Consider the following 27,128-nt stretch of genomic DNA (forward strand, 5'->3'; position numbering starts at 1 on the left):
GGCATAAGCCCTTCATCAGGAATGAGGCCAAAACGTTGATGCTCCTGCTCCTCGGATGCTGCTTGACTGGCTGTGCTTTTCCAGCACTACTCTCTCGATTCTGATCTCCAGCATCTGCAGCGCTCACTATGTCCTAACTGCATGATAATGAGTGAGTTTGTGTGTGAGTGTAAATGAGTGAGCCTGAGAGAGAGTGTGTCTAAGTTCAAGTCAGATAGTGAGAGTGAGTGTGAGACAGTGTGAGTGAATGCTTGTGAGTGAGAGTCTGTCTGAATGCTAATTGAATGATAGTGAAATGTGTTTCTTTGTGGGCCAATGTAAGGGATTCTGTGGCTGGATTAACAGTCCAGAGTTCAAAACCACCTGTGGCCAACTAAGTTTATTTTCAGTTTTAAAAATCACTTTTCACTAAAAGTGAGCATGGAAAGGTCAGATTGTTGTAAGTTCCTGAATGAGGTCAGGAAAATGGCTGTTAATACTCTTTCTGGTTATATGCATGTAACTCCAGGCTGTGCAGTCCTGTGCACTCCTCAATAAAGATGTTGAGCTTTTCGGCTGAGTAGTAATTACCATGATTTGGAGATGCCGGTGTTGTACTGGGGTGTACATAGTTAAAAATCACACAACACCAGGTTATAGTGCAACAGGTTTAATTGGATTACCAGGCTGTGTCAGAAACATTCCAACAGTGAATCAATTCAAACAAATGTCACAGAGTATCAACTGGAACATTTTAAGACGAGCTTTTATTACAGGAAAGCATTCTTTTTACAATAAAGATGATTAATCCATACAAAAATATTTGGTACTCCAAACTCTCCTAAGTACAAGGAGAAAGTGAGGACTGCAGATGCTGGAGATTAGAGTCGCGAGTGTAGTGCTGGGAAAGCACAGCAGGTCAGGCAGCATCCGAGGAGCAGGAAAATCAACGTTTTGGGCAAAAGCCCTTCATTTGGACTCATGGGTCAGGACTCCCGATGAAGGGTCCTACCTGAAACGTCGATTCTCCTGCTCCTCGGATGCTGTCTGACCTGTTGTGCTTTTCCAGCGCCACACTTTATAACTCTGCTTCTAAATACAATTACTCAAAGTAATATTACACAGGCACAAAGTTAGAATTAGCAATACATTGGCATTAAACATGTTGAAAAATTTAAAAAAAGAAATGTGCTAAACTGCAATACATTCATTGAAAGAGATCCAATTACTGATATCTTCATCACCCACAATCTCATAACTTCAATTTTACCACAGTACAAAAGTTAAAACAACTTGTACTTATATGGTGACTTTAATATACTAAACCTCACAAAGCGCTTCACAGGAGTTTAATCTAGCATCAGGTCTGCGTGAGGAGATATTTGGACAGGTGAAAGGGGTTGCTTTTAAAGAACAGCTTAAAGAAGGAAATCTGAGGCAGACAGGGGTAGACAGTGAAAGCTGCCACTGGGATTAAAATTCTGTATGTTCAAGAAGCCAAAAACAGAAGAGCTGCAGAGATCTCAGAGGGTTGACAGCAGGAGATTACAGAGATCGGGAGAGATGAGGCCATCAAAGGATTTGAAAACAAGGGTGAGAATTTTAAAGTAGGAACATTCCAATAATGCAGATGTTCATGGTGCCCTGGTCATGATAGCTCTCTGAAGATTACTGGCTTTTCACATTCACTGGTTTCTAGGTCTGACTCGTCTTAAAGCGACTCCTGATTCCATCTGATTGTGAATAGGAGGGGGGGCTCAATGCTGAGAGTCAGGGTTGGCCGGTGGGAGGCAGCAGCTGTGTTGGAATGAAGGATTTTCTTGGGCTGTGGGAGGTTGGGAATTTGGTGTCAGTAGGGATTGTGTTTATTGGTACCCCCTTCTCTTGGAAACGAGGCAGGAGACAAACTGGTCAAGAGCCAGTGTAAAATACTGCAAAGACAAGGAAAGGGAGAGTCTGAGGTAGAGAGTTCAGCCACATGAGTGCCCGAAATTCGGGGAAACCTGCACTGGCTTAGAATGTGAGAAATATCTCACTTTTAAAGAGATGTTGTGACAGGAAATCAAAATTGGTCCTCCCTTTTCAATACCTGGAGCTGTGACCCTGATGTGATGATTATCCCGTGAAATATTAACATACCAATAAGTGCAAAATGTAAAAGCAGAGGAAAGTAACAGGAGCAACACTTTAAAAGGAACTTCCAAAGCCCATTCCTAATTTTCTGTTTTTAAATACACCTCTACATTTTTGACAGAATTCAACACATTTGCATTACAGAATCTACATCACATTCTTAATTTCAATTTATCAGGAGAAAATAAATGGGAAATAGATACAAACAACTGCATAAAGCATTCTTTTAAAGGTAGTTTTCTCCCCTTGTCCTGAAGGTGACTCTCACTGGAGCACAGCCCCACGCAGACTGACTATCAGTGGGATACACCAGGGTCTCAAAACTGGAACAAGGGAATGACTACAGATTATTTCACCCACTCGGTAGTTGTTCCCCTGGGTTTCGGGACCTGTTTGTATTTGAGTTGGAGCAAGAGCTAAACTTTGGAAAGCACAGTGTCTGTCAGTGCAGTGAGAATGAGTGTGATGTCCCTCGGAATGTGGGAGATTATGTAACCACAGCAATGGTTAATAAAACCTACTCTTGTGAATATTACTGCCAACCTGCTGGTGAGGCAGGGTGAAAGATCAGGCTGGGAGACAACTTAAATCTGAAGTCAAAGAATCAGGAAATCGAAGAATTGTTCACAATTGCAGCCAGCAGTTTGAAACGGAGACTGAGGGGCCGGTCAGTACTTGCAGCAGTGCTCTCTGGGCACACCATCGATGAAGATAATGTTGTTGTCTTAGCGCAGACTCTCTCCAGGACCATCTCGCTGACACATTAACATTTTGTGAAAATCTCTCATTTGGAAAGTCCAGGTGGGTTTTGCATGACTGTCCAGGTGAGTCTCCCAAGGAGATACTGTCAGTGGGTTCAGACAGCACGGTGTCATGGGGAGAAGGTGGTTGTACTGTCTGTGTCTGTTACAGTGGAACCACGTTTACTGGTCAGGGTGGCCTTAAAGTGGGTGTATTTAATCAGCTGCTCCGTGCTCATGCAACCCATCTCCTTCATCAGTTTCAACAGGTCATTGCGGAACTTGACTCCAATGAAGGCGTACAGGAAAGGATTGAGGCAACATCTGACGTAGGCTAGGCTCTTTGTCACATCGATGGCTATATTCATTCTCTTGCTCACTTCACATTTGGTGACAGTGGCATTAACATCGTTGATGGTGTCTATCAGCATCACACTGTTGTAGGGTAGCTGAAACAGGAGGAAGACTAGCACCACTGCAAAGACTACCTTGATTGCTTTGTTCTTTTCAAAATTCCTGGCCAATAGTAAAGTCTTAATGATCACACAATAGCAGAACAGCATGACTACAAAAGGGATGAGGAAGCCTACAGCTAACTGTGTGCCTGCTGTGAACAGAACTGTGCTGTTGTCCAGGTTCATTTTGCAGAGCAGCCCATTGTCAATCTGCTTCTGGCCACTGTACAGCAGCTCAGGCATGGACAGAACCAAGGAGAACAGCCAGACACAAACAGAGACAATCTTACTGTAGTACACAGCCTTGGAGCGGTGGCGATGGGCCGAAGCAGCTCGCACGATGGAGAAGTACCTGTCGATGCTGATACACATGAGCAGCAGCATGCCACTGAAGAAGCTGACCCGGTACAGCACAAAGACAGTCTTACACATCACCGGGCCAAAGACCCACTGCTTCACCACATTGACAGCCCAAAATGGCAAGGTAAAGAGGAACAGCAGATCAGCCAGGGCCAGGTTCAGGAGGTACACGTCTGTCATGGTCTTTAGTCGTTTGAAATAAATGTAGGTGATGACAACCAGACCATTACCCAGGAAGCCGAGGACAGTGATGACCGCGTAGATGGCTGGCAGGAAGGACTGGCGGAAAGACCGTACGTCTGCCTTCTGACACTGCTGTACAAACTGATCATAATCCACAGACACCGGCTCATCGGTCGAGTCATAGTCATCGTACATGGTAGTTGTAAGATCGAGTGGGGGCACAGTGGAGCAGATGCTAAGCTGTAACAGAGAACACAATCTGTTCAGAAAGACAGAGGCATCATGATTAAACAGCCCAAAACAGGAAAATCACCCAGACACTGACTGAGAAACTGACAGACACAAGGTCCCCAGGACCAACTCATCAGTGTGCATCTGAGTGAGAGTCAGTGTGAGTCAGTGTGTGCGTCTGTGTGTAACTCTGTACCCCAGTGAGAGTCAGTGTGTGTTGGACTGTACCCCAGTGAGAGTCAGTGGGTGTGTGGGACTGTACCCCAGTGAGAGTCAGTGTGTGTGGGGGACCTGTACCCCAGTGAGAGTCAGTGTGTGTGTGGGACTGTACCCCAGTGAGAGTCAGTGTGTGTGGGAGTGTGCCCCAGTGAGAGTCAGTGTGTGGGGGGGAGCTGTATCCCAGTGAGAGTCAGTGTGTGGGGGACTGTACCCCAGTGAGAGTCAATGTGTGGGGGACTGTACCCCAGTGAGAGTCAGTGTGTGTGTGGGACTGTGCCCCAGTGAGAGTCAGTGTGTGTGGGACTGTGCCCCAGTGAGAGTCAGTGTGTGTGGGGCTGTAGCCCATGAGAGTCACTATGTGCTGGAGTGTACCCCAGGGAGAGTCAGTGTGCGGGGACTGTAGTACAGTGAGAGTCAGTGTATGTGTGACTGTAGCCCAGTGAGAGTCAGTGTATGTGTGGGACTGTACCCCAGTGAGAGTCAGTGTGTGTGTGGGACTGTACCCCAGTGAGAGTCAGTGTATGTGGACTGTACCCCAGTGAGAGTCAGTGTGTGTGTGGGACTGTACCCCAGTGAGAGTCAGTGTATGTGTGGGACTGTACCCCAGTGAGAGTCAGTGTGTGTGTGGGACTGTACCCCAGTGAGAGTCAGTGTATGTGTGGGACTGTACCCCAGTGAGAGTCAGTGTGTGTGTGGGACTGTAACCCAGTGAGAGTCAGTGTGTGTGGGACTGTAGCCCAGTGAGAGTCAGTGAGTGTGGGACTGTACCCCAGTGAGACTCTGTGTGTGGGACTGTACAGCAGTGGAGATTTTATCTCCAGGACTGCTTGCAAATTAAGAATTACATCTCATATTTATTTTCATGAGTAAATATATACAACCTCTTGGACTTTCGTATTCAGCCCGGCACTTTCCTTCTCACTCATTTCTCCACCTTTAATGAGGACAGGTGCCATCGGCTCTGTCTCTCTGTACATTTCTCTGGCACCTCAACCTCACCACATCCTGCCTCATACTGCCTGAATTCAATAAGCCTGAAACTTTACAACTGTAACTTTGACTGCCCTAGCTATATCTCAGGGCAAACAGAAACATTCAGTAGTTGTGATTTACTGACCACAAACATCTCCAGACTGGAATGGACAAGCTCTCTCTACACTATCCGTCATCAAACACTCCCAGGATAGGGACAGTACAGAGTTAGATACAGAGTAAAGCTCTCTCTACACTGTCCCCCATCAAACACTCCCAGGACAGGGACAGCACAGGGTTAGATACAGAGTAAGTCTACTCTTGTTATATTGCAGACCAACAAAGTGGGATCAGTGAGATATCTCTTGTTTGTCTCTATTTAAGTACTGAAAGGAATTTTCACCTACCTGAGATATCATGCCCAGAATGAGGAGTGTTTGAATAACAGAACCTATCACAAGACAGAGAAAGAGAGAGATTAGTTAATGAACAATATTCAGCCCCATTCCAGACTCCTCAGATACTGAAACAGTCCATATTCAATTGTAACAAAATCCAGACAATATCCAGGCATGGCCTGACAAGTGACAAATAATATTCACATCACACAGATGCCAGGCAATGACCATCACTGGTAAGAGACAATCTAACCACCGTCCCTCGACATTCAGTGATGTTACCTTCACTGAATCGCCCCTCTATCAACATCCTGGGGGTTATCATTCACCAGAAACTCAACTGGATTCACGAGATATACTCAGTGGCTACAGGAGCAGGTCAGAGGCTAGGAATACTGTGGCATGTAACTCATCTCCTGCCTCCAAAAGCCTGTCCAGCATCTACAAGGCACCAGTCAGGAGTGTGGTGGAGTACTCCCCCCTTGCCCTGGATGGGCGCAGCTCCAACAACACTCAAGAAGCTCGACAAATAGTAGCTCACTTGATTGGCACGGGATCCAAAACATTTGCTTCCTCCACCACTGACATTCAGAATGGGTGGGGGACTGTGCCCCAATGAGAGTCAGTGTGTGTGAGACTGTACCCCAGTGAGAGTCAGTGTGTGTGTGGGACTGTACCCCAGTGAGAGTCAGTGTGTGTGGGGGACTGTACCCCAGTGAGAGTCAGTGTGTACGGGATTGTGCCCCAGTGAGAGTCAGTGTGTGTGAGACTGTACCCCAGTGAGAGTCAGTGTGTGTGTGGGACTGTACCCCAGTGAGAGTCAGTGTGTGTGGGGGACTGTACCCCAGTGAGAGTCAGTGTGTACGGGATTGTGCCCCAGTGAGAGTCAGTGTGTGTGTGGGACTGTACCCCAGTGAGAGTCAGTGTGTGTGAGACTGAAACCCAGTGAGAGTCAGTGTGTGGGGGGGACTGTACCCCAGTGAGAGTCAGTGTGTGTGGGACTGTACCCCAGCGAGAGTCAGTGTGTGTGGGACTGTACCCCAGTGAGAGTCAGTGTGTGTGGGTCTGTACCCCAGTGAGAGTCCGTGTGTGTTGGGACTGTACCCCAGTGAGAGTCAGTGTGTGTGGTGGACTGTACCCCAGTGAGAGTCAGTGTGTGTCGGTCTGCACCCCAGTGAGAGTCAGTGTATGTGGTTTGACTGTACCCCAGTGAGAGTCAGTGTGTGTTGGGACTGTACCCCAGTGAGAGTCAGTGTGTGTGGTGGACTGTACCCCAGTGAGAGTCAGTGTGTGTGGGTCTGTACCCCAGTGAGAGTCAGTGTGTGTGGTGGACTGTACCCCAGTGAGAGTCAGTGTGTGTGGGTCTGTACCCCAGTGAGAGTCTGTGTGTGTGTGGGACTGTACCCCAGTGAGAGTCAGTGTGTGTGGGTCTGTACCCCAGTGAGAGTCAGTGTGTGTGGTGGACTGTACCCCAGTGAGAGTCAGTGTGTGTGGGTCTGTACCCCAGTGAGAGTCTGTGTGTGTGTGGGACTGTACCCCAGTGAGAGTCAGTGTGTGTGGGACTGTACCCCAGTGAGAGTCAGTGTGTGTGGGTCTGTACCCCAGTGAGAGTCAGTGTGTACTATCTACAAGATGCACTGCAGAAACTCACCAAAGATCCTCAGACAGCACCTTCCAAACCCACGACCACTTCCATCTAGGACAAGGGCAGCAGATACATGGGAACACCATTCCCCGCAAGTTCCCCTCCAAGCCACTTACCATCCTGATTTGGAAATATATTGCCGTTCTTTCACTGTCATTGGGTCAGAATCGTGGAATTCCCTTTGTCAGGGCATTGTGGGTTAATCTACAGCACATGGACTGCAGTGGTTCAAGAAAGCAGCTCACTCCCACCTTCTCCAAGGGAAGCTAGGGATGGGCAGTGACACACACATCCCACAAAATGAATGAAAAAGAATTCGGATTGCCACCTGTGGTCAGACACATTGTTCTGGTTTTATTTATGTCCCATCCCAGCTACCCAGAAATAACAGAACTCGTTATTTCAAATGGAATGAATAAATGAATTTAGCCCGAGAAAAGTGCTTAATGCATTTTGAACTCAGACTTTACGTTCATGTGTGTCTAAGATAATAACACCTCACCCAATAACGTGAGAAGATGATTAAAGAATACAGTAAGGCTGATAGAAAGGTTGTGGTGGAGAGTGGGCGGGGGTCCTAATAAGGGAGGAATCGGGTGGAGAGGTGCTCTGAGGAAATGTGACTGGGGTGGAAATGTGGACATTGAGCTCCCCACCTTGAGGAAACACTGAGGAGGAATTGAACATGTTCTTGTTGGGCAATGGGAATCATTCAGCCTTAGAGAACCAAGTTCCAGATGCAAACAGCAGCTTAGAGTGAGTGAAGGTCCCAGCTAGGCCTGGCCTCTCTCACCTCGGGTCTGAGCCTTCTTGTCGTCATGTGATCAAGTGCAAAGATTTAAATTATTCCTTTGGCTGTTGTACAAGTGAATCAAAGCCTCGAAGGGAAATGTGCAGCAGGTGTTGCTGCAGACACTGGGCTCAGTGACAGGTGCTCATCGCCACATCCTATTCAGCTGCTTTATCTGATCCAGAGCAGATCGATGCAGATATTGTTGCTGCATTGCAGGCTTACAGAACAAAGCCTCGAGGCTTGGAGCAATCATCTCGCAGAGATCTGATCATGCCCTTGATGTACAAGAGTGAGGTTACTCAGAGGGGAGGTGTCTCGGAGGTGTTAGACAAAGCTCGAGTTTCTCTCCATGAATTAGTGCTGATTTCGATCTGACGGTTTATCTTTTACAAACAGAATTGTTTGAGCGAGTACAATTGCGCCATTTAAGGCCCAGGAGACAAGGAGCAGCTTCAGTTCCTCTTCACAAGGGCAGGTCACTGGCTTGTTCAAGGTTTTTATTTGACAGAAGGACGTGCCCTGCTTCAGCCATGTCAACGTGCTGCACAGCCCCTTCAGAAAAGTAATGTGTACACTGTACACTCTGTCTCTGTGCACACAGTAAGATCCCACACACAATAATGAGAGGGTGACCAGATGTTTGCCCTTTTATTAGTTCTTATTTCAGAATGTGGAGGAGTACAGGGAGAATCTGTTTCCAGCCCCACAATGTTTGGTAACCAGGCAACACTAAATCTGAAGTGATTGACAAAAGGTCAGAGGCCACCTGAGGCACAGGCCGGGATATCTCATTGGCCAGACAAAAAGTAGGTTCCGCACCATGGAAACCCTACCATGAATGGCAGAAACATGGCTGGTCACCATTGGTCAGTATCTATTACCCATTATTAACTGGGTAAGACATAGGTAAGTGCCAACATCTGACTACAGTCACATGTAGACCAGACCAGGTAAGGATGGCAGATTTCCTTCCCTGAAGGACTTTAGTGAAGCAGATGGTTTTTGTTTAAACAACAAACAGTGACTAGTCACCCTTAGGCTTACTTTCCTTTCCCTCTATTCCAGACACTAATTGAATTCACATTTTACCATCTGCCACGGTGGGGTTTGAACTCAGATCCCCACACCATTAGACATGGCCTCTGGCCAGCGATATTACCACAATACCATCAAACAGGAATCTGTCTGGCTGAGTGACCGGACCAATCACAGCACCAACAGCCCAGAGAAACTCCTCAGAGAACCCTCACAACTGCCCCCAACGCTGTCCTCCCTGAGAGACCAGTGGGGGTCACCCCCCCACACAGCAGGGGTCACCCCACACAGCAGGGAGCCGGGACACTGTCAGTAACACCCCTGAGCAAGTGTAAAATGATTGTAAAACGACTGTTAATCATCCATTTAATTAAAAACATGGACAGAAAAGTGCCAAGCTACTGTCACTGTAGGAACATCCAGGAACAGGGTAATTCCTCCTGCTGACTTTCCCACCACACAGCCCAACTCAATTCCTGACTGCTCACAGCATCAATCATTATGTTCTAAAGAGGATTGGATCAGCATTTGAAATAGATATTTGCAGGGCTCTCAGGACAGAGCAGAGTGAGTTGATTGGACAGTTCTTTTGAGGGGTCAGCACAAATACAATGGGCTGAACAGCCACCTTCAGTACTGCATGTGTCACTGCTACCACAACTTCAGACTAAGACAACTCAGGTTTCTGTCTGTCATTCTGAGAAAGCTTCAAACAAGTCATGGTTATGTTATTAAAGTTGGTTAAACAGGTTTCTGTTGATTATTTTACCAGAAGCCATCTCGTGTTTACTGGAGGCAAGTTATTGTGAAGCAAAGGGCGGAAATCCTGGAAATTAGGTGATTGGCAACTGGAAGCAAACTCGGATAATGATCTGATTTGTGTGGAAGTTTCCAGTTTCCCCTGAGATGTTCCAGTGAAGGTTTAATCTAAAGGCTGTTGGAACAGGGACTGTCCCTCTCCTTCTGAGAAAATACAAGTACGTAAAACATCTGAAAATAAGACTGAATCCTTCATCATTCACTGATAAACAAGGCCCTACTTACTTTACCGGGTAAAATGAGATGAAATTGTAGTTTAGTGAGAAGGAGAGTAACTAGAAGAGAGGTTAAAGTTAAGAATCTCTCCTGGTCCTTGGCCAACTGCAAGATATACCAAGGACACCTCTATCAAAGATAGGGAAAGCAAACTCATTTGCATTAATGTAGCACTTTTGACGTCCTAAGATTGTCTCAAAATGCCTCATAGGAATTCTGTAATTCTGATGTGTTGAAACATAACCACATAATTTACACAAAGCAAGCTCCCACCAACTAAATCAGTGGTTATGTACGTTGTTCAATGATGATGGTTGGTCATGGTTGAGGGGCAGAGCCCCTGATCTTTGTGCCCTTTGGCGTTTTGCTTCCAATCAAGGTGCCAGAGACGGTCCCAGTGTAAACGTTGATCTCTCACTGACAGGTTGGCACTGCATTAGCACTGCACTGGCACAGTCTCATTGCTGAGAGGCACTGCGAAATTTAACCGGACGATGAAATCCTTCCAAAATCCACTCAGATTCCTTTCACCAGCTTCCTTCTGTTCTGCAGCAGGTGGAATGTACTGAGAATGATCTCAGATAATACAGCAAAGCAATCTCGAGAGAGAGAGAGAGCGAGAGAGAGAGAGAGAGAGAGCAGGAGCTGGATAGCCAGTTGTGGGACATCCCATGGAGTGTAATCCTGTTGTCTGACTAGCACGTGCCAGTAGATTGTGATGAGGCTGAACAATCTCAGTAGCATTCTCCTCTCCTTGACCCCTCAGCTCACTGTCAGATCAATTGCAAGGATAAAACTGAATGGTACAGTGTCACACAATGCAAATGGGAGCAGGTAGTTTTGGAAATACAGCAGGAGGTCGCATTTTAAAAATAAGAAAAATGTTGCAGGATTAAACCTTCTTTGCACTAAAGGATGGAGGCAGGTATTGAAAAAAAGAGGTTGTGTACTGCACTGTTAACAGCAAAACCAAGAGAGCTCACCTGTATCTGAGAGTTTAATCCTCTGAGATCCTGGTGATCTTTGTCAAACAAAGGGCTTTGAGACCCAAAAGACTTGTTGCAAATTCTGTAACTGCTTGCTCCCAGTGTCAGCAACACGTTAATGTTGGGTCTGTGTCAGAATGCTCATCCACAGCTCTCCTTGGGTTTAATTTGGGATTCAGGACCACAGGAGTTTAGGAACAGGAAGAAGCCATTTAGCTCCTCAAGCCTGCTCCATTATTTAATGTGATCGCCCCTGATCTGGTTGTGGTCTCAGCTCCATGTTTCCGACTGCCCCTCCTCCCATAATCTGAAATTCCAGTTCATCAAAATTCTCTGTAACTCAGCCTTTAATGACCAACCTTAACTGCTCTCTGGGCAAGAGGCCATCAACCATCGGGGAGAAAAACCCTCAAGAACTATCCTCTCAGTGTCTTACACAGCAGTAACATCAATTCCCTTTCTTTTGAACCCCAGTGGGTTTGGACTCATGCTGCTCAACCTTTCGTCATAAAATAATTCCTTCATTTCAGGAATGAGTTGAGTGAATTTTTCTAACTGCTTCTGAAACAATTATATTATTTTTCAAATAAGGATTCCAAACTGTACAGGGCATTCGAGATGTGGTCTGACCAGCAACCTCCTGGAATGCAGCAAAACTGCTCTCCTGCTCCTTTCCATTTCCCTTGTGAGGTGAAAGAGAGGTGAAGGATAGACAGTGATGAAACAACGAGAGCTGGACACAGAGAATAGGAGGAGAGGGATACAGACAACTAAAGAATGAGAATAAAGTGATGAAACAGTCAAACATGAGAAAGGAGACAAAACAGCATGTCAAAAGGATGAAAAAAATATAGGAAATCGATGCAGTGTGTAGAAACCAAATGAGAATGAGTCAGTGAGTACGTAAATCAGACACCGAGATTGAAACAGAAAATGTAAGTGAGAGAGAGACAGATGGAAAACAAGAGTGTGAGAGCGGCAAGGGTTGGAAGAGTTAACACTGCGACACATTGAGAGTGATAAAGAGCATGAGATAGTCCTCCACAGACAGGAATGAGGGTTGAGTAAGGGACTGATAAAAAAAAGGGATTGAGAGCAAGCCTGAAATGAAGGGGTTAAGAGACAAATGGAATAAAATTCAGACTGGTGTGACCAAAGGAAAGAGTACAAGAAACAGAGTAAGAAGGAGAGAGAGAGAGAGAGACAGAGAGATCAGACAATGGGGGAGGGAAGGGAGAGTGGGGGAGGGAGGGGGGAGTGGGGAAGGGAGGGGGGAGTGGGGGAGGGAGGGGGGAGTGGGGGAGGGAGGGGGGAGTGGGGAAGGGAGGGGGAGTGGGGAAGGGAGGGGGGAGTGGGGGAGGGAGGGGGGAGTGGGGAAGGGAGGGGGGAGTGGGGAAGGGAGGGAGTGGGGAAGGGACAGAGTGTGGGGAAGGAAGGTGGGAGTGGGGAAGGGAGGGGGAGTGGGGAAGGGAGAGCGTGGGGAAGGGACAGAGTGTAGGGAAGGAAGGGGGGAGTGGGGAAGGGAGGGGGGAGTGGGGGAGGGAGGGGGGAGTGGGGAAGGGAGGGGGGAGTGGGGAAGGGAGGGAGTGGGGAAGGGACAGAGTGTGGGGAAGGAAGGTGGGAGTGGGGAAGGGAGGGGGAGTGGGGAAGGGAGAGCGTGGGGAAGGGACAGAGTGTAGGGAAGGAAGGGGGGAGTGGGGAAGGGAGGGGGAGTGGGGGAGGGAGGGGGGAGTGGGGAAGGGAGGGGGGAGTGGGGAAGGGAGGGGGGAGTGGGGAAGGGACAGAGTGTGGGGAAGGAAGAGGGGAGTGGGGAAGGGAGGGGAGAGTGGGGGAGGGAGGGGGGAGTGGGGGAGGGAGGGGGGAGTGGGGAAGGGAGGGAGTGGGGAAGGGACAGAGTGTGGGGAAGGAAGGTGGGAGTGGGGAAGGGAGGGGGAGTGGGGAAGGGAGAGCGTGGGGAAGGGACAGAGTGTAGGGAAGGAAGGGGGGAGTGGGGAAGGGAGGGGGGAGTGGGGAAGGGAGGAGGGAGTGGGGAAGGGACAGAGTGTGGGGAAGGAAGGTGGGAGTGGGGAAGGGAGGGGGAGTGGGGAAGGGAGAGCGTGGGGAAGGGACAGAGTGTAGGGAAGGAAGGGGGGAGTGGGGAAGGGAGGGGGGAGTGGGGGAGGGAGGGGGGAGTGGGGGAGGGAGGGGGGAGTGGGGAAGGGAGGGAGTGGGGAAGGGACAGAGTGTGGGGAAGGAAGAGGGGAGTGGGGAAGGGAGGGGAGAGTGGGGGAGGGAGGGGGGAGTGGGGGAGGGAGGGGGGAGTGGGGGAGGGAGGGGGGAGTGGGGGAGGGAGGGGGGAGTGGGGAAGGGACAGAGTGTGGGGAAGGAAGAGGGGAGTGGGGAAGGGAGGGGGGAGTGGGGGAGGGAGGGGGGAGTGGGGAAGGGAGGGAGTGGGGAAGGGACAGAGTGTGGGGAAGGAAGAGGGGAGTGGGGAAGGGAGGGGGGAAGTGGGGAAGGAAGGGGGGAAAGGATTTGTTAATAATATTCACATTCACTCACTGGCCAGTCTCATTGAATAACGAAAGGAAGGGGACGTGTGTTGTGTTTCTGATGTTAGTCAGTAGACTCGGCCAAGTGCTCCAATCCACAGCGGTTCCCAATCCACATGTAAAAGCAGTGTATCAGTGCAGAGTGTAGAATCCAGTCTGGGATCAATACAGGGGTTAAGGAAGGCCTGAGATTTCACAGATAGTTAATGAGATAGACGAGGGATCTAAATATAATATCAAAACGTTTGCAGATGACACAAAGCTGGGTGGGAGGCTGAGCTCCGAGGAGGATGCAGAGATGTTGCAGTTTGATCTGTCTGATTGAGTGGGCAAATGCGTGGCGGATGCTGTGTAATGTGGATAAAGTGTGAATATTCAAATTGGTAGCAAAAATAGGAAGGCTGATTATTATCTGAATAGCTGTAAATTGGGGGAGGGGAATGTTCATCGGGAGCTGGATGTCCTCACACACTGGTCGTCACTGAGAGTAAGTGTGTAGGTGCTGCTTACAGTAAAGAAGGCAAACTGTGTGTAGGTTTCTATAGTGAGAGGATTTGTGTCCAGGAACCAGGATAGCTTGCTGCAATTATACAGGCGCCTTGGTGAGGCCACACCTGGAATATTGTGTGCAGTTTTGGTTTCCTTAGCTGAGAAAGGATACTCCTGCTATAGAGGGAGTGGGAATGGCAGCTGGGACTAGATTGGGTTGGGATATCTGGTCGGCATGGACAGGTTGGACCGAAGGGTCTGTTTCCTTGCTGTGCATCTCTATGACTCCATGACTCTAAGTGCATGGAGGACGTATTTCTGGGATGACGGGACTGACGTATGAGGAGAGATTGAGTCAGTTAGGATTGTATTCACTGGAGTTTAGAAAATGAGGAGGATCTCCTAGGAACTGATAAAATTCTAATCAGGACGAGACAGGTTTGATGCAGGAAGGGTGTTCCCAGTGGTGGGGAGTTCAGAACCAGGGGTCATAGCTTAAGGATAAGGGTCAAATCTTTTAGGACTGAGATGAGGAGGAATGTCTTCACCCAGAGAGGGGGAGCCTGTAGAATTCACCAGCACACAATGTGCTGAGACCAAAACATTATGTGTTTTCAAGGAGGAGGTAGATATAAGGCTGTTGACTAAAGTGATCAAGGCATCTGGGGGGAGGCTGGGATTATGGCATTGAGCTCAGTGTTCAGCCATGATCATATTGAGTGGTGCAACAGGTGAAACAAGGGGAAGAACTTTAACATTGAAGGGGGGCCAGCAGGAACCAAATGGAGGTGAATGGCCACAGGGGAAGAGACACTTGGTGTGAAGTGGCATGTTTTAAACGGTCTGGGTTTACAGAGAGTGGGAGGTGGGAGGCTCCTCAAGCTGAGGTAGGACCAAAGAAAGGGGCAAGGGTGGCGTGGGGAGATGTTACAGAGGGGGGAGTGTGGGGAGTTGGGAGATGTTACAGAGGGGGAGTCTGGGGCGTGGGGAGATGTTACGGGGCGAAGAGTATGGGGCATTGGGGGATGTTATGGGAGTATGTGGGGCATTGGGAGATGTTACAGAGGGGGGAGTATGGGGCAATGAGAGATGCTAAAGAGGTGGGGTATGGGGCATTGGGAGATGTTACAGAGGGGGGAGTATGGGGCAATGAGAGATGCTAAAGAGGTGGGGTATGGGGCATTGGGAGATGTTACAGAGGGCGGTGTATGGGGCCTTGGAGAGGTGTTACAGAGGGGGGAGTATGGGGTGTTGGGGAGGTGTTACAGAGGGGGGTGTATGGGGCATTGGGAGATGCTAAAGAGGTGGGGGTATGGGGCATTGGGAGATGTTACAGAGGGCGGTGTATGGGGCCTTGGAGAGGTGTTACAGAGGGGGGAGTATGGGGTGTTGGGGAGGTGTTACAGAGGGGGGTGTATGGGGCATTGGGAGATGCTAAAGAGGTGGGGGTATGGGGCATTGGGAGATGTTACAGAGGGGGGAGTATGGGGTGTTGGGGAGGTGTTACAGAGGGGGGTGTATGGGGCATTGGGAGTTGTTACAGAGGGCGGTGTATGGGGCCTTGGAGAGGTGTTACAGAGGGGGGAGTATGGGGCGTTGGAAGAGGTTACAGAGGGCGGTGTATGGGGCCTTGGGAGATGTTACAGAGGGGGGAGTATGGGACGTTGGGGAGATGTTACAGAGGGGGGTGTATGGGGCCTTGGAAGATGTTACAGAGGGTGCAGTATGGGGCATTGGGAGATGGTATAGAGGGGGGAGTATGGGGCATTGGGAGATGTTACGGGGGGGGGGGGGGGGAGTGTGAGGCGTTGGGAGATGTTACAGAGGGGGGTGTATGGGGCAATGGGAGATGTTACAGTGGGAGGGGAAGGGGGAGTATGGGGCATTGGGAGATGGTACAGAGGAGGGAGTATGGTGCATGGGGAGATGTTACAGTGGGGGCTGTATGGGGCATTGGGAGAGGTTACAGAGGGGGAGTATGGGGCATTGGGAGAGGTTACAGAGGGGGAGTGTGGGGCATAGGGAGATGTTACAGAGGGTGCAATATGGGGCATTGGGAGGTGTTACAGAGGGGGAGTATGGGGCGTTGGGGAGATGTTACAGAGGGGGGAGTATGGTGCGTGGGGAGATGATACAGAGGGGGGAGTATGGTGCGTGGGGAGATGTTACAGAGTGGGGAGTATGGTGCGTGGGGAGATGGTACAGAGGGGGGAGTATAGTGTGTGGGGAGCTGGTACAGGGGGGGGGAGTATGGGGCATTGGGGAGATGGTACAGAGGGGGGAGTATGGTGCATGGGGAGATGTTACAGAGGGGGGAGTATGGTGCGTGGGGAGATGGTACAGAGGGGGGAGTATGGTGCATGGGGAGATGTTACAGAGGGGGGAGTATGGTGCGTGGGGAGATGTTACAGAGGGGGGAGTATGGTGCGTGGGGAGATGGTACAGAGGGGGGAGTATGGTGCGTGGGGAGATGTTACAGAGGGGGGAGTATGGTGCGTGGGGAGATGTTACAGAGGGGGGAGTATGGTGCGTGGGGAGATGGTACAGAGGGGGGAGTATAGTGTGTGGGGAGCTGGTACAGGGGCGGGGGGGGAGTATGGGGCATTGGGGAGATATTACAGAGGGGGGAGTATGGGGCATTGGGGAGATGGTACAGAGGGGGGAGTATGGTGCATGGGGAGATGTTACAGAGGGGGGAGTATGGTGCGTGGGGAGATGGTACATAGGGGGGAGTATGGTGCATGGGGAGATGTTACAGAGGGGGGAGTATGGTGCGTGGGGAGATGTTACAGAGGGGGGAGTATGGTGCGTGGGGAGATGGTACAGAGGGGGGAGTATAGTGCGAGGGGAGATGTTACAAAGGGGGTGTATGGTGCGTGGGGATATGTTACAGAGGGGGGAGTATGGTGCGTGGGGAGATGGTACAGAGGGGGGAGTATGGTGCGTGGGGAGATGTTACAGAGGGGGGAGTATGGGGCAATGGGTGATGTTACAGTGGGAGGGGAAGGGGGTGTATGGGGCATTGGGGAGATGGTACAGAGGGGGGAGTATGGTGCGTGGGGAGATGGTACAGAGGGGGGAGTATGGTGCGTGGGGAGATGTTACAGAGGGGGGAGTATGGTGCATGGGGAGATGTTACAGAGGGGGGAGTATGGTGCGTGGGGAGATGTTACAGAGGGGGGAGTATGGTGCGTGGGGAGATGGTACAGAGGGGGGAGTATGGTGCGTGGGGAGATGGTACAGAGGGGGGAGTATAGTGTGTGGGGAGCTGGTACAGGGGGGGGGAGTATGGGGCATTGGGGAGATGTTACAGAGGGGGGAGTATGGTGCGTGGGGAGATGGTACAGAGGGGGGAGTATGGTGCATGGGGAGATGTTACAGAGGGGGGAGTATGGTGCGTGGGGAGATGGTACAGAGGGGGGAGTATGGTGCGTGGGGAGATGGTACAGAGGGGGGAGTATGGTGCGTGGGGAGATGTTACAGAGGGGGGAGTATGGTGCGTGGGGAGATGTTACAGAGGGGGGAGTATGGTGCGTGGGGAGATGGTACAGAGGGGGGAGTATGGTGCGTGGGGAGATGTTACAGAGGGGGGAGTATGGTGCGTGGGGAGATGTTACAGAGGGGGGAGTATGGTGCGTGGGGAGATGGTACAGAGGGGGGAGTATGGTGCGTGGGGAGATGTTACAGAGGGGGGAGTATGGTGCATGGGGAGATGGTACAGAGGGGGGAGTATGGGGCAATGGGAGATGTTACAGTGGGAGGGGAAGGGGGTGTATGGGGCATTGGGGAGATGGTACAGAGGGGTGAGTATGGTGCGTGGGGAGATGGTACAGAGGGGGGAGTATGGTGCGTGGGGAGATGGTACAGAGGGGGGAGTATGGTGCGTGGGGAGATGTTACAGAGGGGGGAGTATGGTGCGTGGGGAGATGTTACAGAGGGGGGAGTATGGTGCGTGGGGAGATGGTACAGAGGGGGTAGTATAGTGTGTGGGGAGCTGGTACGGGGGGGGGGGAGTATGGGGCATTGGGGAGATGTTACAGAGGGGGGAGTATGGTGCGTGGGGAGATGGTACAGAGGGGGGAGTATGGTGCGTGGGGAGATGGTACAGAGGGGGGAGTATAGTGTGTGGGGAGCTGGTACGGGGGGGGGGGGAGTATGGGGCATTGGGGAGATGTTACAGAGGGGGGAGTATGGGGCATTGGGGAGATGTTACAGAGGGGGGAGTATGGTGCGTGGGGAGATGGTACAGAGGGGGGAGTATGGTGCGTGGGGAGATGTTACAGAGGGGGGAGTATGGTGCGTGGGGAGATGTTACAGAGGGGGGAGTATGGTGCGTGGGGAGATGTTACAGAGGGGGGAGTATGGTGCGTGGGGAGATGTTACAGAGGGGGGAGTATGGTGCGTGGGGAGATGGTACAGAGGGGGGAGTATGGTGCATGGGGAGATGTTACAGAGGGGGGAGTATGGTGCGTGGGGAGATGTTACAGAGGGGGGAGTATGGTGCGTGGGGAGATGGTACAGAGGGGGGAGTATGGGGCATTGGGGAGATGGTACAGAGGGGGGAGTATGGTGCATTGTGGAGATGGTACAGAGGGGGGAGTATGGTGCGTGGGGAGATGGTACAGAGGGGTGAGTATGGTGCATGGGGAGATGTTACAGAGGGGGGAGTATGGTGCGTGGGGAGATGTTACAGAGGGGGGAGTATGGTGCGTGGGGAGATGGTACAGAGGGGGGAGTATGGTGCGTGGAGAGATGTTACAGAGGGGGGAGTATGGTGCGTGGGAGATGGTACAGAGGGGGAGTGTGGGGCATTGGGGAGATGGTACGGAGGGTGGAGTATGGTGCGTGGGGAGATGGTACAGAGGGGGGAGTGTGGTGCGTGGGGAGATGGTACAGAGGGGTGAGTATGGGACGTTGGGGAGATGTTACAGAGGGGGGTGTATGGGGCCTTGGAAGATGTTACAGAGGGTGCAGTATGGGGCATTGGGAGATGGTATAGAGGGGGGAGTATGGGGCATTGGGAGATGTTACGGGGGGGGGGGGGGGGGGGGGAGTGTGAGGCGTTGGGAGATGTTACAGAGGGGGGTGTATGGGGCAATGGGAGATGTTACAGTGGGAGGGGAAGGGGGAGTATGGGGCATTGGGAGATGGTACAGAGGAGGGAGTATGGTGCATGGGGAGATGTTACAGTGGCGGCTGTATGGGGCATTGGGAGAGGTTACAGAGGGGGAGTATGGGGCATTGGGAGAGGTTACAGAGGGGAGTGTGGGGCATAGGGAGATGTTACAGAGGGTGCAATATGGGGCATTGGGAGGTGTTACAGAGGGGGAGTATGGGGCGTTGGGGAGATGTTACAGAGGGGGGAGTATGGTGCGTGGGGAGATGGTACAGAGGGGGGAGTATGGTGCGTGGGGAGATGTTACAGAGGGGGGAGTATGGTGCGTGGGGAGATGTTACAGAGGGGGGAGTATGGTGCGTGGGGAGATGTTACAGAGGGGGGAGTATGGTGCGTGGGGAGATGGTACAGAGGGGGGAGTATGGTGCATGGGGAGATGTTACAGAGGGGGGAGTATGGTGCGTGGGGAGATGTTACAGAGGGGGGAGTATGGTGCGTGGGGAGATGGTACAGAGGGGGGAGTATGGGGCATTGGGGAGATGGTACAGAGGGGGGAGTATGGTGCATTGTGGAGATGGTACAGAGGGGGGAGTATGGTGCGTGGGGAGATGGTACAGAGGGGTGAGTATGGTGCATGGGGAGATGTTACAGAGGGGGGAGTATGGTGCGTGGGGAGATGTTACAGAGGGGGGAGTATGGTGCGTGGGGAGATGGTACAGAGGGGGGAGTATGGTGCGTGGAGAGATGTTACAGAGGGGGGAGTATGGTGCGTGGGAGATGGTACAGAGGGGGAGTGTGGGGCATTGGGGAGATGGTACAGAGGGGGGAGTATGGGGCATTGGGGAGATGGTACGGAGGGTGGAGTATGGTGCGTGGGGAGATGGTACAGAGGGGGGAGTGTGGTGCGTGGGGAGATGGTACAGAGGGGTGAGTATGGGACGTTGGGGAGATGTTACAGAGGGGGGTGTATGGGGCCTTGGAAGATGTTACAGAGGGTGCAGTATGGGGCATTGGGAGATGGTATAGAGGGGGGAGTATGGGGCATTGGGAGATGTTACGGGGGGGGGGTGGGAGTGTGAGGCGTTGGGAGATGTTACAGAGGGGGGTGTATGGGGCAATGGGAGATGTTACAGTGGGAGGGGAAGGGGGAGTATGGGGCATTGGGAGATGGTACAGAGGAGGGAGTATGGTGCATGGGGAGATGTTACAGTGGCGGCTGTATGGGGCATTGGGAGAGGTTACAGAGGGGGAGTATGGGGCATTGGGAGAGGTTACAGAGGGGAGTGTGGGGCATAGGGAGATGTTACAGAGGGTGCAATATGGGGCATTGGGAGGTGTTACAGAGGGGGAGTATGGGGCGTTGGGGAGATGTTACAGAGGGGGGAGTATGGTGCGTGGGGAGATGTTACAGAGGGGGGAGTATGGTGCGTGGGGAGATGGTACAGAGGGGGGAGTATGGTGCGAGGGGAGATGTTACAGAGGGGGGAGTATGGTGCGTGGGGAGATGTTACAGAGGGGGGAGTATGGTGCGTGGGGAGATGGTACAGAGGGGGGAGTATGGTGCATGGGGAGATGTTACAGAGGGGGGAGTATGGGGCAATGGGAGATGTTACAGTGGGAGGGGAAGGGGGTGTATGGGGCATTGGGGAGATGGTACAGAGGGGGGAGTATGGTGCGTGGGGAGATGGTACAGAGGGGGGAGTATGGTGCGTGGGGAGATGGTACAGAGGGGGGAGTATGGTGCATGGGGAGATGTTACAGAGGGGGGAGTATGGTGCGTGGGGAGATGGTACAGAGGGGGGAGTATGGTGCATGGGGAGATGTTACAGAGGGGGGAGTATGGTGCGTGGGGAGATGTTACAGAGGGGGGAGTATGGTGCGTGGGGAGATGGTACAGAGGGGGGAGTATGGTGCGTGGGGAGATGGTACAGAGGGGGGAGTATGGTGCGTGGGGAGATGGTACAGAGGGGGGAGTATGGTGCGTGGGGAGATGTTACAGAGGGGGAAGTATGGTGCGTGGGGAGATGGTACAGAGGGGGGAGTATGGTGCATGGGGAGATGTTACAGAGGGGGGAGTATGGTGCGTGGTGAGATGTTACAGAGGGGGGAGTATGGTGCGTGGGGAGATGGTACAGAGGGGGGAGTATGGTGCGTGGGGAGATGTTACAGAGGGGGGAGTATGGTGCGTGGGGAGATGGTACAGAGGGGGGAGTATGGGGCAATGGGAGATGTTACAGTGGGAGGGGAAGGGGGTGTATGGGGCATTGGGGAGATGGTACAGAGGGGGGAGTATGGTGCGTGGGGAGATGGTACAGAGGGGGGAGTATGGTGCGTGGGGAGATGGTACAGAGGGGGGAGTATGGTGCATGGGGAGATGTTACAGAGGGGGGAGTATGGTGCGTGGGGAGATGGTACAGAGGGGTGAGTATGGTGCATGGGGAGATGTTACAGAGGGGGGAGTATGGTGCGTGGGGAGATGTTACAGAGGGGGGAGTATGGTGCGTGGGGAGATGGTACAGAGGGGGGAGTATGGTGCGTGGAGAGATGTTACAGAGGGGGGAGTATGGTGCGTGGGAGATGGTACAGAGGGGGAGTGTGGGGCATTGGGGAGATGGTACAGAGGGGGGAGTATGGGGCATTGGGGAGATGGTACAGAGGGTGGAGTATGGTGCGTGGGGAGATGGTACAGAGGGGGGAGTGTGGGGTCTTGGCAAGGAAGTTGATGTATCATGTCAAAACCCCAACTTAGGACCAGAGAGGACACTGAGGCGGTCCTTGCTGTGGTTCTGTCTCAGACAGTGACCAAAGGAGGGAGGTGACTCAGGTGAAGGAATGAATTCGTTCCCACAAAATAAAGACATCTTCACTTATTCGGATTATGAATTGACGGAGTGTCCAGGAATGTCAGTTCCAGCACCTCCTTTGCTGAGTGTTTAAACATTCCTTTTGGGGGAAACAGCGAAGAATGTCTTTCATGTGAGTACTCAGTATCGATGAAGTTGTCTCTTACAAAAACAAAACACTGATTCAGTTCACAAACATCATCCTATGATTCTGGTCATTTTAAAAAAATTCCTTGCCACGCTCCCAGTCTAACCAATGGAGATTGTGTTGTTCCGAGGTTTGGGGGAGAGTAACTGAGGGCAGGGGGTTGGGGTCGGAGGCTGACTGGGGGAGCAGGGGATTAGGGTTCGGGGTGACTAGGGTTAAGTGGTTGGGGTCAAGGGTTACTGGGGTCAGGAGTGAAAGGGGTAAGGGGATTGTTCTGGGGAATGAAGTTGGGCTGTGGTTTGAGAATGGAGCTGGGTTAATGGTAGCAGACGAGAGAGATTTAGTATTCACAGTTGCCAGTATATCTCCAGGACTTTCCTGATCAAAGATTTATGAGCATTCTATCAGATAAATGTCAGAGAATTTAACAATCACTTACTTTTACCTAGTCGCATGCTGGTTGATGATCAGCACATGTCCAATGTGACCACAGCCTTCAGTGATTTCCTGCTGCATTGACACACACACACTGTTTAAACCACAGACTCAAATTTCACTGCAATCTGCTCCATCTGTGAACAGTTTGGTGCATGAGGCAGTAAAGCGTGGAAATGTGAAATGAAAACAGAGAGACAAGAAGGCAGTGCTCCCTGTTCACACGCAGCATTAAAATCTAGTGAATAATAACCCATGGACGGAGAGTGCAGAGCAATCCTCGCAGTGTGCCATTGGCAAGGTCTGTCCAGGAACCTCCTAGCTTCATCGTTGATCTGTACACCTCTGAACTCCTGTTTGAATTGAATACTGCTTTCTATGAAATTCTCAAGGCTGAGAAAGCATAAATAATCAAATCAGATTGCTGTGTGCATGGGAATTTGTGTAATGTTGCTTTCTTCCTGATGTTTCACTTGCATTGGCTTCAATCGACCCTGCAGTGAGTGACTCTGATAAATAGCCCTGGTAACGATGCCCATCCAACCACATGGCTCACTGTAAAACTGAGGACAACGTTTCTGTCTGCTACACATGATGCAGTCAACTCTCCCACGTCACACTCACACAGTCATAGAGTCATAGAGATGTACAGCATGGATACAGACCCTTCGGTCCAACCCGTCCACGCTGACCAGATATCCCAACCCAATCTAGTCCCACCTGCCAGCACCCGGCCCATATCCCTCCAAACCCTTCCTATTCATATACCCATCCAAAGGCCTCTTAAATGTTTCAATTGTACCAGCCTCCACCACTTCCTCTGGCAGCTTATTCCACACACGTACCACCCTCTGTGTGAAAAAGTTGCCCCTTAGGTCCCTTTTATATCTTTCCCCTCTCACCCTAAACCTATGCCCTCCAGTTCTGGACTCCCCGCCCCCAGGGAAAAGACTTTGTCTATTTATCCTATCCAAAATTAAGAGATCAAAGAACTCTCCAGGACTATAAAAGACTGGTCAGAATATTCTTAAATTGACCTCTAAATAGAACATAGAACAGTACAGCGCAAAACAGGCCCTTGGGTCCTTGATTTTGTGCTGACCTGTGCACTTAACTAAAGCCCATCCCCCTACACTATCCCACAATGGCATCCCATCACTTATACACTTACATTTTCACTAAACTGAAAGTAATGTATGATGTCTTAACACTTGGGAAGATGGTTGTGATTGTTGGAGGTCAGTCATCTCAGCTCCAAGAGACCTCTGCAGGAATACCTCAGGGTAGTGTCATAGGCCCAACCATCTTCAGCTGCTTCATCAATGTCCATCCCTTCCATATTGAGTCTGAAGTGAGATGTTTGTTAATGATTTCACACTGTCTGCAACTGCTCAGCTACTGGAGCAGCAGTCAGTGCCCATATGCAGCAAGACTAGGACAACGGACAGGCTTGGACTGCTGGACAATGTCCATCTCAAACAAGAGAGAATCTAGCCATCTCCCCATGAAACTAAATGGCATTACCATTACAGAACCACTATCATCAACATCCTGGGGGTTATCACCGACCAGAAACTGATCAGGACCAGCTTCAAGAGGAGGTCACAAATGGAGATATGGAAATTTGTTACTGAAGTGCTTGGCAGATCCAGCTTTAATGAAATGTTCCCATTATACCCAATGGCAGCTCATAACTCAACCATCCTGATGTCCCTCCTACCTATATGTTGTCTCCATGCCAATGTATGGTCAACTCATAGGGGGCGCTAATACTAGCAGACTAGTTCAAGGATAAGAGCTCTCCCCTTTAAATCAGAGACAAGGAGAAATCTCTCCTCTCAGAGGGATTTTTAGAGTGTTAAATTCTCTCCCCAGAAGGTATTAGAGATTAGAACAGTGTACTTATTCAAGGTGGATACAGTAGCTTATTAAGAGACCAGTATTAAGGATTGTCGGGCTGGACAGGAGAGTGTAGCTGAGACTATAACCAGATCAGGCAGGATCTTATTGAATGGTGGAGAAAGCTCAAAGGGCCAAATGATCTGGCCCTATCCTATGTTCCTATAGGCCAATGTGATCTTTATAAACTCTCATCCCCTATAGGCAGACTTCAAAAGCCAATGGAGATGGACAATAATAGCACTAACAAGTGAACCTAGATCTCAGCCATATACTCTTCATTGTGAAAAAGACTCCCATTCATATAGGCCATTTAAAACTTCCAACTTTCTTCAAGTGGTTAATCTATTTTTTAAAATCTAATTCTATTCAATAGTAATATTAGTTAATATTATTTTAAGCTAATGAGCAAATTGTAAACTCAAATCCCTACTGAGAGAATTGAAAGTTTTGAAACTCAGCCAAGCATTCATAAGAACAGCCCTTAGAAAATGTCAACAAAGATTTCAGTTGAAACTGTGGAATTGTTCTTTTTCTCACTTACAGCAGATGGCCTGTCAATTAAAGAAGCTCAGGAGCTTTTTTTAGTCTTCACTGAGAACTTAAGAACAATCTGTTTTCAAGGGGGTTTACGAAACTTAAATAGAGCACTTTTCCCTTCATGTGCAATGATGTTTACTCCATCAATTTGTGACTCCTACAGTCACACACTGAATGCCTTAAAACAGAGGAAATAGTTTTTCTCTGAATGCAGGCATTACCTTTTGTGACGAAATGGGATCGGTCAGAATTGGGAACTGAATCTCTACATTCCAGTCCCACCTGCCATTTCTTAGGTTCACTGAGTCCTCCCAATTCTGCAGAAATCCAATCCTGAGATCGTGTGTTGAGCAACTTACTCCCTGTCTCCCCAAAGCCTGTCCACCATCTACAAGGCACAAGTCAGGAGTGTGATGGAATACTCCCCACCTGCCCTCGATGGTGCAGCTCCAACAACACTCAAGAAACTCGACACAAAATAGCTCACTTGATTGGCACCACATCCACCACCGACGCTCAGTAGCAGCAGTGTGTACCATCTACAGGATGCCCTGCAGAAACTCACCAAAGATCCTTGGACAGCACCTTCCAAACCCACAACCACTTCCATCTAGAAGGACAAGGGGCAGCAGATACATGGGAACACCACCACTATCAAGTTCTCCTCCAAGCCACTCACAATGCGGACATGGAAATCTATTGCCATTCCTTTACTGTCACTGGGTCAAATCCTGGAATTTCCTCCTTAATGGATTTCTGGGTCTATCCACAGCACATAGACTGCAGCGTTTCAAGAAGGCAGCTCACTCCCACCTTCTCAAGGGGCAACTAGGGACAGGCAATAAATGATGTCCATGTCCAATGAATGAATATTAAACAAAACCTTTCAAAATAGAGTAACATTTGCAATTATGAACTAATGTAAAACACTGAGATCAAGAATACATTTAATATTCAGCAGAGTATTTCATTTTGTCCATACTTTGTTTAATATTTGTCATAATTACCTGTTTAAACAATAATAAAATTGTATCTCTTCTTGAATTTCAATATTGTTAATAATTCCTCTATGTATATTTATAAAGAAAAGCCCAATGTAAACACATACTGCTGTAATTGAAACCTCCCACAGATGGTGGTAATCTAATAATCACTAAACCATACCTATTATGAGGGGCATGGATAGGATAAATAGACAAAGTCTTTTCCCTGGGGTCGGGGAGTCCAGAACTAGAGGGCATAGGTTTAGGGTGAGAGGGGAAAGATATAAAAGAGACCTAAGGGGCAACTTTTTCACACAGAGGGTGGTACGTGTATGGAATGAGCTGCCAAAGGATGTGGTGGAGGCTGGTACAATTGCAACATTTAAGAGGCATTTGGATGGGTATATGAATAGGAAGGGTTTGGAGGGATATGGGCCGGGTGCTGGCAGGTGGGACTGGATTGGGTTGGGATATCTATTCGCATGAACGGGTTGGACCGAAGGGTCTGTTTCCGTGCTGTACATCTCTATGACTAAACCATCCTATCCATTGCTTGTATTACTCTGCCTGAACACTGGGCTCTGGGATACTTTACTATTTCATAAATCAGGTTGTTCTAACAGAAATGTGATAAACCAGTTAATATTCAGAGAAACAAGTCAATCTGCACTTACCTACAGATGCAGTCATGATCGTTTCAGTAAAAGCTGCAGAAAGAGTTCTCTTTAGACACCAGCTTCTCACAAAGGCAGTATCAGTTCAGTTCTGTTAAAATATGATTCCAGTGAAATTCTTTGACATCTAGAATCTTAAGAACCTTAATCTTCCTCTCCCCCTCCGGCTAAATCCCTCTCACTTTTTAAATCTATTACTTTGCGTGATTTTCTCAGACTCAAACTCTGCTCCTGCTGCGTGCCTGGCACTGTCAGCTCGCTTGTGTGCTCTGTCACTCTGCCTGAGCGAAATGCTGGATATAGCTCATG

At 50.1% G+C, this 27,128-nt stretch overlaps 1 protein-coding gene across 2 annotated transcripts; it reads right to left on the reverse strand.

Annotated features, from left to right (window-relative positions):
• Positions 1-633: 633 nt before the first annotated feature.
• ccr7 (chemokine (C-C motif) receptor 7) lies at positions 634-27,128 on the reverse strand. 2 transcript variants are annotated; one of them, XM_043674713.2, is made up of 3 exons: positions 26,820-27,128; positions 5,680-5,723; positions 634-4,090 (listed from the first exon to the last, which is right to left on the reverse strand). In XM_043674713.2, exons 1-3 carry the CDS (start codon positions 26,833-26,835, stop codon positions 2,984-2,986), a joined length of 1,167 nt encoding a protein of 388 aa, XP_043530648.1. In that variant the 5' UTR covers positions 26,836-27,128; the 3' UTR covers positions 634-2,983. The 2 variants fall into 2 exon arrangements, with proteins under 2 accessions (XP_043530648.1, XP_087833833.1); XM_087977707.1 differs by lacking the exon at positions 5,680-5,723.

This window comes from Chiloscyllium plagiosum, unplaced genomic scaffold (genome assembly GCF_037043375.1).
Source record: "Chiloscyllium plagiosum isolate Xiang-an unplaced genomic scaffold, Cpla_swu_hap1 HiC_scaffold_32, whole genome shotgun sequence".
Classification (NCBI taxonomy): domain Eukaryota; kingdom Metazoa; phylum Chordata; class Chondrichthyes; order Orectolobiformes; family Hemiscylliidae; genus Chiloscyllium; species Chiloscyllium plagiosum.